The sequence below is a fragment of the Hevea brasiliensis genome, chromosome 9 (genome assembly GCF_030052815.1).
Source record: "Hevea brasiliensis isolate MT/VB/25A 57/8 chromosome 9, ASM3005281v1, whole genome shotgun sequence".
Lineage (NCBI taxonomy): Eukaryota > Viridiplantae > Streptophyta > Magnoliopsida > Malpighiales > Euphorbiaceae > Hevea > Hevea brasiliensis.
This window is the reverse complement of record NC_079501.1, coordinates 8,245,943-8,260,909: the sequence shown is the minus strand read 5'-3', so window position 1 is coordinate 8,260,909 and position 14,967 is coordinate 8,245,943. Positions and strand designations below refer to the sequence as shown.

Sequence of the window (14,967 nt, the reverse complement as noted above, 5' to 3'; positions counted from 1 at the left end):
GGAAACATAGACAGAGCTTATGAGGAGGAAGGGAGACGATTGTGATGGCGGAATATAATATGCCCTGATGAATTGTATCAATGAAATATTGGGAGATCTTCTTTTAACTTTTTCTTGCCCTGATTGATTTTCCAGAATCCTACCCTTTCACATCAACAGCTTCTCCTTTTCATGACAAGTTGGAAATACCACAGATCACAAGGGCATTTCCTATCGCCATCTACGTAGTTTGTTTCATCTCTGGAAAATACCTGCGTTTCTACTTATGTTCAAACACTATGTATTTTTCATGCATCCCAAGTGACTTTGGTTAGTTACCTGTCAATGCCATAATTAACAACATTTAGGCTTGGAGTAACGAACAGAGGGATGTTTCTGTCTGGTTTGTCCATATCACTGCTCCGACGTCAACAAGTAAGGAATTTGATGCGAAATTCTTTGCGTACATTCTTAGATTCTAACAAGTATCAAAATCCCCATGAGATGTCACAAGTAATGAATTTGTGCAGCAAGTGGGGATGGAAAGGTTGGTCGGACGAGTTGAATCAGTTGCAAACAAAATAAGGATCAAATTGAAGTTGGAGCCCGGAGGGCTTACATTGAAGTAGGCCTCAAAAAATACACAGCTTTCACGAATCCATGATATTCCCTTATGCATCCATCTCAATCTTTTTCTTCAATATTAGGTTTCAACAAGTTCAACTATACTCTTGGCTCCTTCATCATGACAAGAAAGCAGCACCCGAGGGATCGGTAGGCGCATCCAATCACATTTACAATATATTCTTTCCTTTTTTTCAGGACTTCAGAGGACACAAAGCAAATACAAAACCAAATAATATGATAATACAGCCAATCCAATATTGATGAAATTTGAACATGGGACTTCATATGGTTTCAGGACCTCAACCTTGACTAGTTTTGCCACTAGATCAAAGCATCATCGACACATCCTTCCAATTGGTTGAAGCAGTAGACCAGAAATAGCAGAGGTGTGTGTTCTGCATGTATACATATGATGCGGAAGTTAATATTGCTAATGTTAGCTTGAGTGCATAGGAACTCTTCTGGTAAGATAGGAGCTCTTTTGGCAAGATTCCGATTCCACAGTTTCTCCAAATTGAACATGCCTCCAAAAAAAATCCTTGAGAATTGCAACCAAGGTAAACAGAAAGTTTGAATGGGTCCGCATTTAAAGACTATTTCAGAGATTAATCATCCCAATAAACCTCATACGCATCCATGCATGTGAGACGATGGACAGATAACAAATACAAAGATGAGGGAAGAACGAGCACACACAAGAAGTCTACCAAATAAGAATATTTTTCACAAAGAATAATACACAATACACCATGTGGTTCATCGACCTTTAAATTAATAAATAATAGTAATAAAAATAAAAGAATAAATACACAAGTCAAAGGGGATGTGAACATTTTATGTACAAGGATTCCCTCTTTCAGTTCCAGCTTGCAAAATTAGGAAAATTTTCCTTTCAAGTAGCAAAACAGCAGAGCAGTTAATAGAAGGCTCAGAATCTAACTGGAAGAGTTCTTCCTACCAGTGTAGGCATGAAAAGCTGCCACCCCCAAAACAGCGAAAGCAGCCCCAACTGTCAATTTAAAACAGAACTCGGTAAAAACACAATTCACATTTTCATACAAGTTTATGGAACTATGCACAGATTGAGAGAGAGCAAGAGAGATGAACCTGACATAAACAGAAGAGAGTGACTGATGAGTTGGTGAAAGTGCTTGCGTTTCCTACCAGCCTCAGTTTTAGGAATGTTCGAATGAGGGCGTTCAGCTGCACTTAAAATTCTACAAAATACATTATTTGTTTCCCCTAATTTTACACTTACAGGAATAGGGGCCTCTATTCCCAACTCCTGACAAACCTAAAAAGGAAATTGAAATAAAGAAAATACGAAAGGTGAGCAATAGTTGGCAACTTAGAAAATATATCACTTATCTATGCAAATGGTAACTTTAATTTTTTATTTTCTTTGCAGGGGAATCAGGTGTCAAAAATAGAGTATGCAAAGATATGGCAGTCAAGTGCAGAAGTGTATACCGCTACTGAATCTTGTACAGCCATTGGATATGGATTCAAGTCATCCTTGGCTGCAATAAGAAGGCAAGGCACCCCATAACCACTTTCTTCACATCGCCTAGCTAACTCCACAAGCAGTTCACAAGATCTTTTCCATGAATATTCATCCGAACTGCAAATAGAAATATTATGTGATGGAAATTAACAAGAACAACAAGATCTAGGAATGTTCGTGAGATGATTCAAGATGCAATTGCACAAGAAGCTCCAATCATAAGGACTAGAGTTAAGAAGACGCAAGAATTGATTAAGGAATCAGTTGCACAAGAAGCTAAATATGAAGATACAATCAATAAATTGGGGTTACAAGAAGATGGAAAGTGGCTTAATTTGATCCAAGTTTACGTGGGTGATGATCAAGAAATATTTGTACAGAATTGATGGATTTTTATGCAAATTTAGTGTGTTTTTTTTTTTTTTTTTTTTTTTATCTAGAACAAGTCTGAATAGTTTTATTTAATTATTTTTAGTCAGATGTGTTTTGGGCCTTATTTATGTGTTTTTGGGCCTTAAGTAGTAGTGCAGCCCACTCCAGCTTTTTTATTGGTTTAGGGAATTAGGGTTTCAACTGCATATATAAGGTTAACTTAATGCTTTTTCAGGGGAATATTACTTTTGATTAAATTAATACAAGAGAAGGATTTTTCCTACGTTCTTTTGTGAACTAAACTAAATTCTCCAAGAGTGATTAATCTTATAGGATTTATCAATCTTGATATTCTTGATTCTTGTTTGGTTATAAACTTTGGGTCAAGAATCCTTAATTTTATGTTTGAATTATATTGGTTTTCAGTTCTACATAATTGATAGGTCAAGGCATTCCTTGATGTTTGAACTTGATTTTGGCTTTTTTAGGATTATAAACCAAACCTGTCCGTGGGTTTAGATGCATCATTCTTGAGATTCGTATCAATTTTGGTATCAGAGCATTGGCTCTAAATCAGGTTCTATCTATGCTTTTGTATTTTCTTTTTGTTCTTTGTTCATCGTACTATTTCGTTTTGTAACTTGTTCATTAATTTCCTTTTTTTCTTTATGTTTTGCATTTTCTTCATTAATTCTTAATCTGAATTTTTTTTTGTTTCTTCATTCCTTTCCTTTTGTGTCTATTGTTTAAAAAAAAAAATACAGATTTTTTTTTCTGCAGAATTTTCAATATGCCATTAGAGTACTAAAAAAAAAAAAAAAGAACTGCAGATTTTTTTCTGCAGAATTTTAGATCTGCCATTAGAGTACCAAAAAAAAACTGCAAATTTTTTTTCGCTGAATTTCAAATTTGCCAGTAGAGTTAAAAAAAAAAAAAAAGAACTGCAGAATTTTTTTTATGCAGAATTTCAGGTTTGCTACTAGTCAATTAAAAAAATAATAAAAAAAAGAAGAGGCAAATATGGTGTGGCACAATTAGGGTTCACTACACACCCTAAATTATTGAATTTTCACCTAGGCTTTGCTTCTTTACTGTTTTGTTTGTTTCAGTTTCTAAAAATTTGATATCTTATTCCGTTTCTCTGAATTCTAGAGTCCTTTATCATTCTATCTTTGTATTCGTCTTTTTGTTGCTTGTTTTCATTTTGTGTCTTTAGTCTTGTCTTGAATTTCAATTTTGTTGAATATTACAAGTTGGTTACTTTGAGTGAGTTTGGTTAGTTCCTCAAAGAGCTAAAAGAAGAAAAAAAATTAAAGAGTGGAAAAATGCAAGAGTGTGAGCATATAAGAGGGTAAAAGCTTATATTGTGTGAAACATGAGTGAAGTGACATTGATTGAGTGTAAACACGTGAGGGAGCGTTGTGATGATATTTGCTAACATTCTTTTGTAGGTTTTACGATTATGTCACACAAAAATAGTGAAGAAGAGAAATCAGATCAATTATTCATAATGCAAGCTATTCAACAACAGTATAAGCTATTGCTTTGATGCTTGGAGACATGAGGAATCAAATGCAAAGACAAGGCTAGACTAAATAGGCAAGATGCTACTATAGGTAACTTGCAGAGTTAGAAGCCTAATGCTAGGAGGTAAGCTAGACACAACAACAATAACCCTCCCCTTGAAGAGTTCGAAGATGAGCAGGATGAGGAAGATGAGAATAATGATGATCGGACTTCAATTATAAATGAGGGCAAATTTTATCAGACAAGAGAAAAGCATAAAAGGAGGCCAAGGAGAGATGACAGGGGTAGAGATGGTGTTGATCGAAACCTTGGGAGCGTCAAAATGAAAATTCCATTTTTCTAAGGGAAGAATGATCCAGATGTTTACCTTGAGTAGGAATGCAAAGTTGAGCTAGTCTTTGACTGTCACAACTATTCAGAAGAGAAAAAGGTAAAACTTGTTGCCGTTGAATTTACAGACTATGCTTTTATATGGTGGGATCAAATGATTTTGAGCAGGAGAAGAAACGGAGAGAGGCCTATTGACACTTGGGATGAGATGAAAGCTGTCATGAGAAGAAGACTTGTCCCTAACCACTATTACAGAGAATTGCATCAAAGGTTGCAAAGACTCACACAAGGGACAAAGAATGTGGAAGCCATAAGGAGATAGAGATGGCTATGATTCAGGCAAATGTAGAGAAGGACAGAGAAGCCACAATTGCTCGATTCCTAGGTGGTTTGAATAAAGAAATAGCCAACTTAGTTGAGTTGCAGCATTATGTGGAGCTAGAGGACATGGCGCATATGGCCATGAAAATTGAAAAACAACTCAAGAGGAAAGGGATGCCGAGGTATGGGAGTAGCACAAGTTTGGTTCCTAAGAGCTCATGGAAACCGAATTGGCCCAAGAAAGAGGATAAAGCTATTTCTAAGCCTAAGCATGAAGAAAATAAGAGTAGGCCTGATGGGGATAATAAAGATAAAAGTATGAACTCTTCCCAATCTCAAAGAAATAAGGATATAAAGTGCTTTAGATGTTTGGGGATAGGTCATATTGCTTCACAATGCCCCAATAAAAGGGCAATGATCTTAAGGGATAATGGGGATATAAAAACTAAGAGTGATGAAGATAGTAATTCTATGCCTCCATTAGAAGATGCTACTGATGTGGAGAATGCTGTAGAGGGGAGTGCATTAGTCACTAGGAGAGCATTGAATATGCAAGTGAAGGGAGAGGTTGGTGAAGAGGAGTAAAGGGAAAATATATTTCATACTAGATGCCTCATTCAGGATAAAGCATGTAGCATGATAATAGATGGAGGTAGTTACACCAATGTAGCTAGTACACTATTGGTTGAGAAATTGAAGTTGCCTACTTTGAAACATCCTAGGCCATACAAGTTACAATGGTTGAATGAATGTGGAGAAGTTAAGGTGACTAAGCAAGCACTAGTTGCTTTTTCCATTGGTAGATATCATAATGAGGTTATACGTGATGTGGTGCCTATGCAAGCTAATCATTTGTTACTTGGTAGATCATGGCAGTTTGATAGGCGAGCGATACATGATGGTTACAAAAATCAGTATTCTTTTGAAAAAGATAGCCAAAAGGTAACAATGGCTCCATTGACTCCTAAACAAGTATATGAGGATCAAGTGAAGTTGAGGAGATCAATTGAGAAGGAAAACACTAGTAAGGCTGAGAGTAAAAGTGTAGAAAAAGGAGAGGCCGAGATTTCTAGTGAGGAGAAGAGAGTGATTGAGAGCAAAAATAAAGAGAAAAATAAAGAGAGGAGTGAAAAGTCATTGAGTGAGACTGAAAAGAAAGTGAGTCCAGTGCAAAATGAGAGCAAAGAGAAAAAAGTGAGCTTATTTGCAAAAGAAAGAAATGTTAAGAATGCATTCTATGCTAGAGAGCCAATGATTGTACTTATGTACAAGGAGGCTTATTTGAATCTTGCCAACCTTAACACTTCTTTACCTAATTCTGTTGTTTCTCTTTTACAGGAGTTTGAAGATGTCTTTCCTGAGGATATGCCTAATGAGTTGCCATCTATTAGAGGGATCGAACATCAGATTAATTTTATTCCTGGAGAAGTAATTCCTAATTGACCGACTTACAGAAGTAATTCTAAGGAGACAAAGGAATTTCAGATTCAAATTGAGGAGTTATTGGCAAAAGGGCATGCGAGAGAAAGCATGTCGAGCTGTCAAAAAGATTCCGGTAAAGTATAGACATCCCGTTCCTAGGCTAGATGACATGTTAAATGAATTGCATGGTGCTTGTGTCTTTTCGAAAATTGATTTGAAAAGTGAACACCACCAGATTAGGATAAAAGTAGGAGATGAGTGGAAAACTATTTTCAAAACAAAATATGATTTATATGAGTAGTTAGTTATGCCTTTTGAATTGACTAATGCACCTAGTACATTCATGAGATTAATGAACCATGTTTTGCGTGCATTCATTGGTAAGTTTGTAGTGGTATACTTTGATGACATATTAGTATACAATAAAAATATGGAAGAACACATGCTTCATTTGAGGTGCGTTTTTGAAATGCTTAGAAAAGAGAAATTGTATGCTAATATTAAAAAGTGTACTTTTTGCATGGAAAGAGTTGTGTTTTTGGGTGATGTGATTAGTGCAAAGGGTATTAAGGTGGATGAAGAGAAGGTGAAAGCTATCCGTGACTAGCCGATTCCTACATCTGTTACTGAGGTACATAGTTTTCATGGTTTAGCTAGCTTTTATAGAAGGTTTGTTAAGGATTTCAGTACTTTAGCTACACCCTTAACCGAGGTTGTTAAAAAAGAATGTTGATTTCACATGGGGGGAGGAACAAAACCGTGCTTTTAATTTAATCAAAGATAAGTTATGTTTTAGTCCATAACTGAGTCTTCCTGATTTCACTAAAACATTTGAAATAGAATTTGATGCTTCTAGGATTGGTATAAGTGCTGTTTTGATGAAGGAGAGATATCCCATTGCACATTTTAGTGAAAAGCTAAATGGTGAGGCATTGAACTACTCAACGTATGACAAAGAGCTTTATGCCTTGGTGCGAGCGTTGGAAACATGGCAGCACTACTTGTGGCCAAAGGAATTCGTGATTCATTCGGACCATGAGTCATTGAAACACTTGAAGGAGCAAAACAAGCTCAACCGTAGGCATGCCAAGTGGGTGGAATTTATTGAGACTTTTCCTTATGTTATTCAATATAAGCAAGGTAAGGAAAATGTAATTGAGACATTTGGGAGTTACTAAGACTTTGGATACATTGAGGGAATACTTCTTTTGGCCTCATATGAAGAGAGATGTGGAGAGAGTGTGTTCGAGGTGTATCACATGCTAGAAAGCAAAGTTTAAGGTGTTACCTTAAGGCTTATATACACCTTTGCCTGTACCTAGTGAACCGTAGGTTGATTTCTTTATGGATTTTATTTTGGGTTTGCCTAGGTATAGGGAAGGTAAAGATTCTATATTTGTGGTAGTGTACAGATTTTCTAAGATGGCACATTTCATTCCTTGCCATAAAACTGATGATGCCACAAATATTGCTGATTTATTCTTCAAGGAAGTTGCGAGGTTGCATGACATCCCTAGTAGCATTGTTCATGATAGAGATGTTAAGTTCCTAAGCTACTTTCGAAAAGTATTGTGGGGTAAGTTGAGTACTAAGCTGCTATTTTCTATACATGTCACCCACAGACTGATGAACAAACTGAAGTAGTTAATAGAACTTTAACAACTCTTTTGCTTGCTATTGTTAAAAGGAATTTGAAATCATGGGAATGATGTATATCATTTGTTGAATTTGCATATAACCAAAGTGTGCATTCTTCTAATGGTTTTTCACCTTTTGAGATTGTTTATGGATTTAATCCTTTAACTCCATTAGATTTGATTCCTTTGCCTGTGCATGAGATTTCAAGTTTAGATGGAAAGAATAAGACTGAGTTGGTTAAAAGGACATTAACAAGCTAAACAATACATTGAGAAGAAGAATAAGAGATATGCTGTCCAAGCTAATAAAGGAAGAAAGCGAATTATTTTCCAACCAAAAGATTGGGTTTGGGTGCATATGAGGAAGGAAAGATTTCTAATTCAAAGGAAGTCTAAGCTTCATTCTAGAGGAGATGGTCTAGTTCAAGCAGTGGCCAAGATTAACAACAATGCTTACAAGTTTGATCTTCTTGCTGAGTACAATGTGAGTGCTATTTTTAATGTTGTTGATCTTTCCCCTTTTGATGTAGGTGAAGATTTGAGGACGAACGCTTTTGAAGAGGGAGGGGATGATGGAAATCAACAAGAACAAGAAGATCCTAGGAATGTTTGTGAGATGATTCAAGATGCAATTGCACAAAAAGCTCCAATCACAAGGACTAGAGTTAAGAAGATGCAAGAGTTGATCGAGGAAGTAGTTGCACAAGAAGCTAAATATACAGATACAATCAGTAAATTGGGGTTACAATAAGATAGGAAGTAGCTTAATTTGATCCAAGTTTACGTGGGTGATGATCAAGAAATATTTAGACAGAATTGATGGATTTTTATGCAAATTTAGTGTGTTTTTTTTTTTATGTAGGATAAGTCCAAATAGTTTTATTTAATTATTTTTTGTCAGATATGTGTTTTGAGCCTTATTTATGTGTTTTTGGGCCTTAGGTAGGAGTGCAGCTCACTCTAGCTTTTTAATTAGTTTTTAGGGTCTTATTTTATTTTTTTGATTTAGGGAATTAGGGATTCAGTCGCATATATAAGTCTAACATACTACTTTTTCAGGGGAATATTACTTTTGATTAAATTAATACAAGAGAAGGATTTTTTCTACGTTCTTTCTTAAACTAAACTAAATTCTCCAAGGGTGGATTAATCTTGTAGGATTTAACAATCTTGATATTCCTGGTTCTTGTTTGATAATAAACTTTGGGTCAAGAATCCTTAATTCTACCTTTGAATTATCTTGGGTTTCAATTCTATATAATTGATAAGTCAAGGTATTCCTTGGTGTTTGAACTTGATTTTGACTTCCTTGGGATTATAAACCAAACCTGTTCGTGTGTTGAAAGGTATCGATCTTGAGGTTTGGATCATTATGTCATGCCATAACATCTATAAATTCAACAACACACTCACAAGAGTAAGAAGAAAAACCAATGCGAACGAAATTGATGCCTTTCCAGGAAACCTGTATTTGAAAATTTGAGAGAAGACAGGAAGCATTGCAGTCTCAGACACAGCATGTGTATTTATGGAGTATGGACAGAAGTGGATACAAGGAGGTACCGAGGTAATGATTAAAGAATTTGGTAAAGAGATGATAATAACAAGCACTATAATACAACATTTAATTATGACAAATGTATTTATGGTCTATAAATATCAGTCAAACTTACCTGTCATAGAGAAATATAGCGACGTCACAGCCTGCCAAAGATTCTTTATTTGACAAAAGTTTCTTTGCTCCATCTTCCGATATCTCTTGCAAAATAAGAGTCTTCTTACTTCCCTAGACAATTAATTACATGAAAAAGATGACCATAAAGCTCAAATCTGCAACACATCAATGCAGAGAACAGGTATATCTGTCTCCTAAATATCAAACTATAGATATACAATAAAACATAATCTTACGATGCATTTATCACCAAAGAAAGCTACTAAGAGATTAGAATAGTATATATACAAACTAGCCAGATTCACTGTTTCTACTTTCTACGCCTTCTACTCACCCCATGCTGATCAACGACATTTGCTGCATAATGCTCAGCCACTGTTGGATTGTGAATCGCTGAGAATGGCCTGCGGTTGAAGTTGGCAGTACAAACTCAGCATTGCTTACAGGAAACAAGAATGCTTAAAAAAAAAAAAAAAAAAAAAAAAGCCAATGAAGATAGAAAGAAAACTAGCTATGCCTATGATTACTTGGAAAATAGACAAACATGTTAACAAATAGAGCTATATTAGAAATGGTAAAGATTCAACACCTTTCTAAAAAACAATTCAACAGAGCAGACTTTCCAGCATTTTTAGGACCAAACACTAAGCAATGAAAAACATTTCTTTCTGTTCGTTGCTTCCTGCGATCCACTGTTCTTCGCCGAGTAATTCGTAGTGCAGAAGCAGGATTTCCATCATAACCAACATATATTAGATTAGCCAAGCTACCCTTAGGATCCAGCAGGGTCATAAGGTCCCACTGCAGCCACATATTCAAAACTGACAAATAGCTCAAGAAGATTACAAAGTAATGGATTTAAAACTTCACCAAATAAAAAATGGATGCATGTTAATAATTAAACAGGAACACCAAATTAAAATATATTTTCCTGAACAAATTGAAGAAAAAAGCCATGTTCCGTATTATCATAATAATAGAAGAAATAGATAAATTTCCGACCAACATCCAAAATAAAATTGACATTTCACAAGCATCTTCCTTTAAGAATATGTTCTCTGACTCATCAAAAACATTGTCGCCAAATTTTCCTTCCACTTTATAAACATTCACCATCCTAAGAAATTTGTAAGAAAATTTCAAAAGAAATATACAATAAAGAAAAACATTTTATCATTTCACAAAGATTAAGGTAACAGCTAGTAAAACACATTTGGAGGCCCTAAAGCCACCTAAGCGAGAGAGAATTAAACAAGGAGATATGTTAATACACACCTCAGCTAAGAAACCTTTAAGAGTTAAATTCCTCTGCGTTGTTCTCTCTGCAGCGTCCCTGTAAGGACCCTCACACCAAGGACTGAAATATAGAAAGGAACAGCAAATATGAGCAAATATATATTGAGCAATCATAAGAAACCAGATTGGAGCCCATTTGCAAGATCATAGCATAGAAGTTGAAAAGGAACAATTGGAAAACCGTAACAGAAGTCATTAATTCCAGTTGAAAACAGAAAGGCATGTGAAGTCTCACACCAAACAACTCCACATGACAAAAGCACGAATATTAGCAGTTAGAAGTTCAAATTCATTTTGACAGCTTCCTCTGAAAAAAATGTTGCACAGCTTCAACATATAAAAGGTACAAAAGATTCACTTGTGATAATACTGTGAAATTGCTACTTCAGTACTAAGAGGCAATAAACATTTGCATGTTCTAACAATTCAACACATAAGCGTATGACCACATGCAAGCAGATTCACTACCCATATGAAAAATAATCAACTATATTCACAACTTTGAACCCAGCAAATATCAGCTTGTTATTTTTGTTTTTAATCCTTCAGGTAGCTGACTAAAACTCGCACAAAATATTGATCCATTATCAACTGTAAACAAGTTATAAAAATCTGCCTCTAAGTACTGACTAAAAGCAACAAGACAAAACATCGATAATCACAAAGCGTTAGATCAATGAATAAAATCAAATAACTAAACATACTTTTCTGGAGCAGTTGAAAATAGCTCATCAAGATCAGCAGGTCGTAGGGCTCCATGCTATTAAACGCCAAGATTGAAATGTTAGGAATTTTCTAAGATATTGGGATAAACTAAATAAATAAATAAAAAGAAGAACTACTCATGCAGCAAAATGGCAATTTAAGAATTTGACAAAGATTAATATGTACATTATCGATGTCAAACAATCGGAAGATCCCACGAAGAAACTCCACAGCTTCAATGGTCAGCTCTACACTCTACAAAATGAAAGTTAAGAGGTAAGTATTTAATACTCTGAAAAGAGAAATTGTGATAGAAGGAAGAATATCATATAAATATTTAACACCATATAAAATAAAATTGTTTAGCAACTCATGGCATTTTAAATGAGGGTACATTGGTAGAACCACAAACTTATAAAATTTAAATATTTCTTCAAAATAAATTGTTAAAATGCATATTAGTAAAATAATGCAACATAATATGGTTTTAAATAACGGCCATTAAATACCGTAACAACCGCTATTTAAATGGATTTTAGTTTGATGTTACTGTTACCAGTATTATTTAATGGATTTTTAAAAAATTGTAACTTTAAAGGCCATTACGACTGTTATATAAAAGTAACAGCCGTTACCGACAGTTACTTTTACTTTTCCAACTGAGAATCTTTGACTCTTTTTTTTTTTTTTAACATATTTCACATGAAATGCAGTAGAGGAAACCTTTTTTTTGGACATAAAAACTATCTTGGCATATTCATTTTAGCACCATGCCATTTTCTCTCAAATTTCTCTCAATTTTCCCCCAACTAGACATTCATTCTCATGGTAATAAGGTTAGCTATTTACTACCTAATTAGTTATTTTGACTTTAAATTGATTAATGCTAATAATTTATAAGAATGATGGACTTAATATCTTTATTTCATATATTTATACTTATTATTTAGTTGTATATCTTTTTTTTTTTAATTATATATTTGAATATTTATTTATTTCATGAAATTTGCAAATTTTTCAAAAAAAAATTGCATAGCGACAGCCTGTTACTTTTACGTTATAACAGTTACAAGCCTGTTTCCGTTATCCGCAAATGCGGCCGCAACCATGATTTAAAACCACCTCTTCCTTGAATCATGCATGTGGCAGGATATAAATATGATAGAAACCTGCTAAGTGGATCACTATGCCACTTGTTGAATGAATTTGAGCAGTCAGAACGACATATACTCTTTATTCAACCATTATGAGCTACAAAAAGGTACCTCAATTGTCAACTGCTCAGCATTTAAAAAAAAAAAAAAAAAAAAAAAAGAAAAAACATGTGCAAGCTAATGACTATAAATGTGGACAGAACAGAAAATGATGTAGCCAATTCAATATATATATATATATATATATATATGTCTCAAAGGCACACTGTCCATGAAATTTAGAAATTTTCAAATACAAGAAAAGATTTTTGTACCTGCCAAAAACGAGAAAAGGGTAGCCCATGATTAAATTTCACAATATGCCAACCCCAAAACTGAAATCTGAGGTAAGGTTGGCATCATTAAGTGATACCTGATCAGGAGCATGCTTAGATGGAACAGGAAGAAGATGATCTCTGAGTTTTAATTCATCATCATAGCCAAATTTTCTCAACACAGCCCAAGTTGTTTCAATTCGCCCTTTCTCTATAAAAAGAGTATGGAGAAAAAGGAAACCTTGAAGGGTAAGACCCAGGTCATTAACACCTTCTTTATTCTTTTCTTGTACAACTCTTCTCACACCCACTATTTCAGCAGGCTGCAGTGGAGCATTAAAACACTTGACCTGTTTATAGTTATTCCACTGTTTCAGGTTCCCCAAAAAATACTGGAAAAAACTATGTAAAAAGAACAAAAGTAGGGAAAACAAAAAACCTGAAAGTCATTCAACTCTGCATCATTGAGTGCACCATCCATGTCATGATCACAAAGAAGAAATATCCTTCTCAATGCCCTCTCACATCGAGGTTTCAAAGTCTGATTTTCTTGGTCAAATAATGGTGCTGTTGGATGAAGTACAGCTTTTTGAGCATAATAGAAAATGTCTGGGACCTAAAAACAATTAAGTTTGATTCTTAAATTTTTAACCTTTTGTACTTCTAAATTCACATACAGAAGGTTGAATAAGAAAAAGAGTAAGATTAAATAAAATTCACACTCTCCAACATTAGAAAGGCTGAAGAAAAGGAAACCTAATCCATGCTAGGCAGACATGGTTCCCTAGTCTCATTGTTATGATCAGTGCCTTCTGTTATGTTCTCTCTCGTGCTTTTTTTTTCTCCAGTAAGGGAATATCATTATATCTTGCTTGTCTTGAGGCTGCCATTCTGTTCCCTCCCATTATATTTTTTAATTTATAAACCAGCACTTGAGAAAAACAGTATGCAAGCAGTGGATCATAGTTAAAAATGATGCTGAAACTGCCCAAAGCCCAGAGTTTTAAATTAAATAGCAGGGTTTAAAACTGAAAAACCCAACTACACATTGATTAAATACAGAGACTTTGCATAAACAAGAAGTTGAAGGATACCTGCGCATGGGTAACTGCAGAGCATTCTATACAAGTCTCAATTTCCCTGTACCGCTGCATGATTGGCCCCATGACATGCTCGAGGCTAACGGGCTGAGTCTCATCTCGCAAATCTAGTTTACAACCAACTACAATAATCGGTGCCTTGACCTTTATGATAAAATGAATAGGAAACAAAGAATTGGCCGGATTTTCAGTTATCAGTAGACACAAAAGACAAAATAACTTCACATAAATAAAGGATGTGATACGAATTGCACAGTACCTCTAATCGCCGGAGTTCCTCAAGCCAAAAACTACTTAAACGACTGACTGTCAGAGGTTGATCACAAGCATAAGTTAACAACACCACATCAGCTCGCTTCAATTCTTCAAAGAGCTTGCCTCTACTCTCCAAGCTATAAGTAGAAAAACATTGTTCATAAACGAAGTCTTGCTTCAAAAATTAAAATTTAACTAAAAAATCTAATGTTTGTGCCAAATTTGAAAAAAAAAAGTTATTAAAAAACACAAAGGAATATACAGTTTTCAAAACTTGCCAATACTAACAATATATTTATATTCATTTATATAGGAAGAAAGACTATGTGCGTACCCGGAAGAAGTGTCGATGATGGTGACGGGGACGCGATCAGGGAAGAAATCGGCGGGCAGGCGAGTAGGAGGAAGCACCCGAGGGACGTTCTCGGGAAAAGACTCGGTGGCGGCCGCCGCAATCAAGCTGGATTTCCCGGTAAAACGGTCGCCTGCGACGACGACTCTGACGCCGGTCCTGGCGCCGGAGGTAGAGTTCCCGCCTGGCATTGAAGCTTTGAGGAGAGAGAAATGAAAAATAATAATAATAATAATAATATGTAGAGAGATACTGCAAAGAGAGTGAATCGATGTGGGTGCGTGTGAGTCCGTGGGTAAGAAGTTCGTTTGTTGCCCTACGATTTGGGAATTTGCTCGCCGCTATCGATGTATCAATGGGCTGCCTGCTACTTTTTATGTGGGCTGGACAGCGGAGT

At 35.3% G+C, this 14,967-nt stretch overlaps 1 protein-coding gene across 2 annotated transcripts; it reads right to left on the bottom strand.

Moving 5' to 3' along the window:
• Positions 1–1,308: 1,308 nt before the first annotated feature.
• LOC110645124 (mitochondrial Rho GTPase 2) lies at positions 1,309–14,769 on the bottom strand. 2 transcript variants are annotated; one of them, XM_021798164.2, is made up of 14 exons: positions 14,553–14,769; positions 14,223–14,355; positions 13,958–14,107; positions 13,303–13,479; positions 12,962–13,213; positions 11,582–11,650; positions 11,395–11,450; positions 10,670–10,751; positions 9,984–10,195; positions 9,729–9,798; positions 9,393–9,505; positions 2,077–2,227; positions 1,714–1,900; positions 1,309–1,615 (listed from the first exon to the last, which is right to left on the bottom strand). In XM_021798164.2, the coding sequence occupies exons 1-14, from the start codon at positions 14,759–14,761 to the stop codon at positions 1,542–1,544; spliced, it is 1,935 nt and encodes a 644-aa protein (XP_021653856.2). In that variant the 5' UTR covers positions 14,762–14,769; the 3' UTR covers positions 1,309–1,541. The 2 variants fall into 2 exon arrangements, with proteins under 2 accessions (XP_021653856.2, XP_058008694.1); XM_058152711.1 differs by lacking the exon at positions 14,553–14,769 and having other exon boundaries at positions 13,958–14,070; positions 14,223–14,356.
• Between the last annotated feature and the right edge of the window lie 198 nt (positions 14,770–14,967).

Excerpts from the sequence above, each read along its gene's own strand:
- LOC110645124 (XM_021798164.2), bottom strand. The coding sequence starts at position 14,761 with ATGCCAGGCGGGAACTCTACCTCCGGCGCCAGGACCGGCGTCAGAGTC. Across the intron at positions 14,108-14,222 it reads AGGAACTCCGGCGATTAGAG|GTCAAGGCACCGATTATTGT; the intron begins GTACTGTGCAAT and ends TTTATCATAAAG. Across the intron at positions 1,616-1,713 it reads CTCTCTTCTGTTTATGTCAG|TTGGGGCTGCTTTCGCTGTT; the intron begins GTTCATCTCTCT and ends TTAAATTGACAG.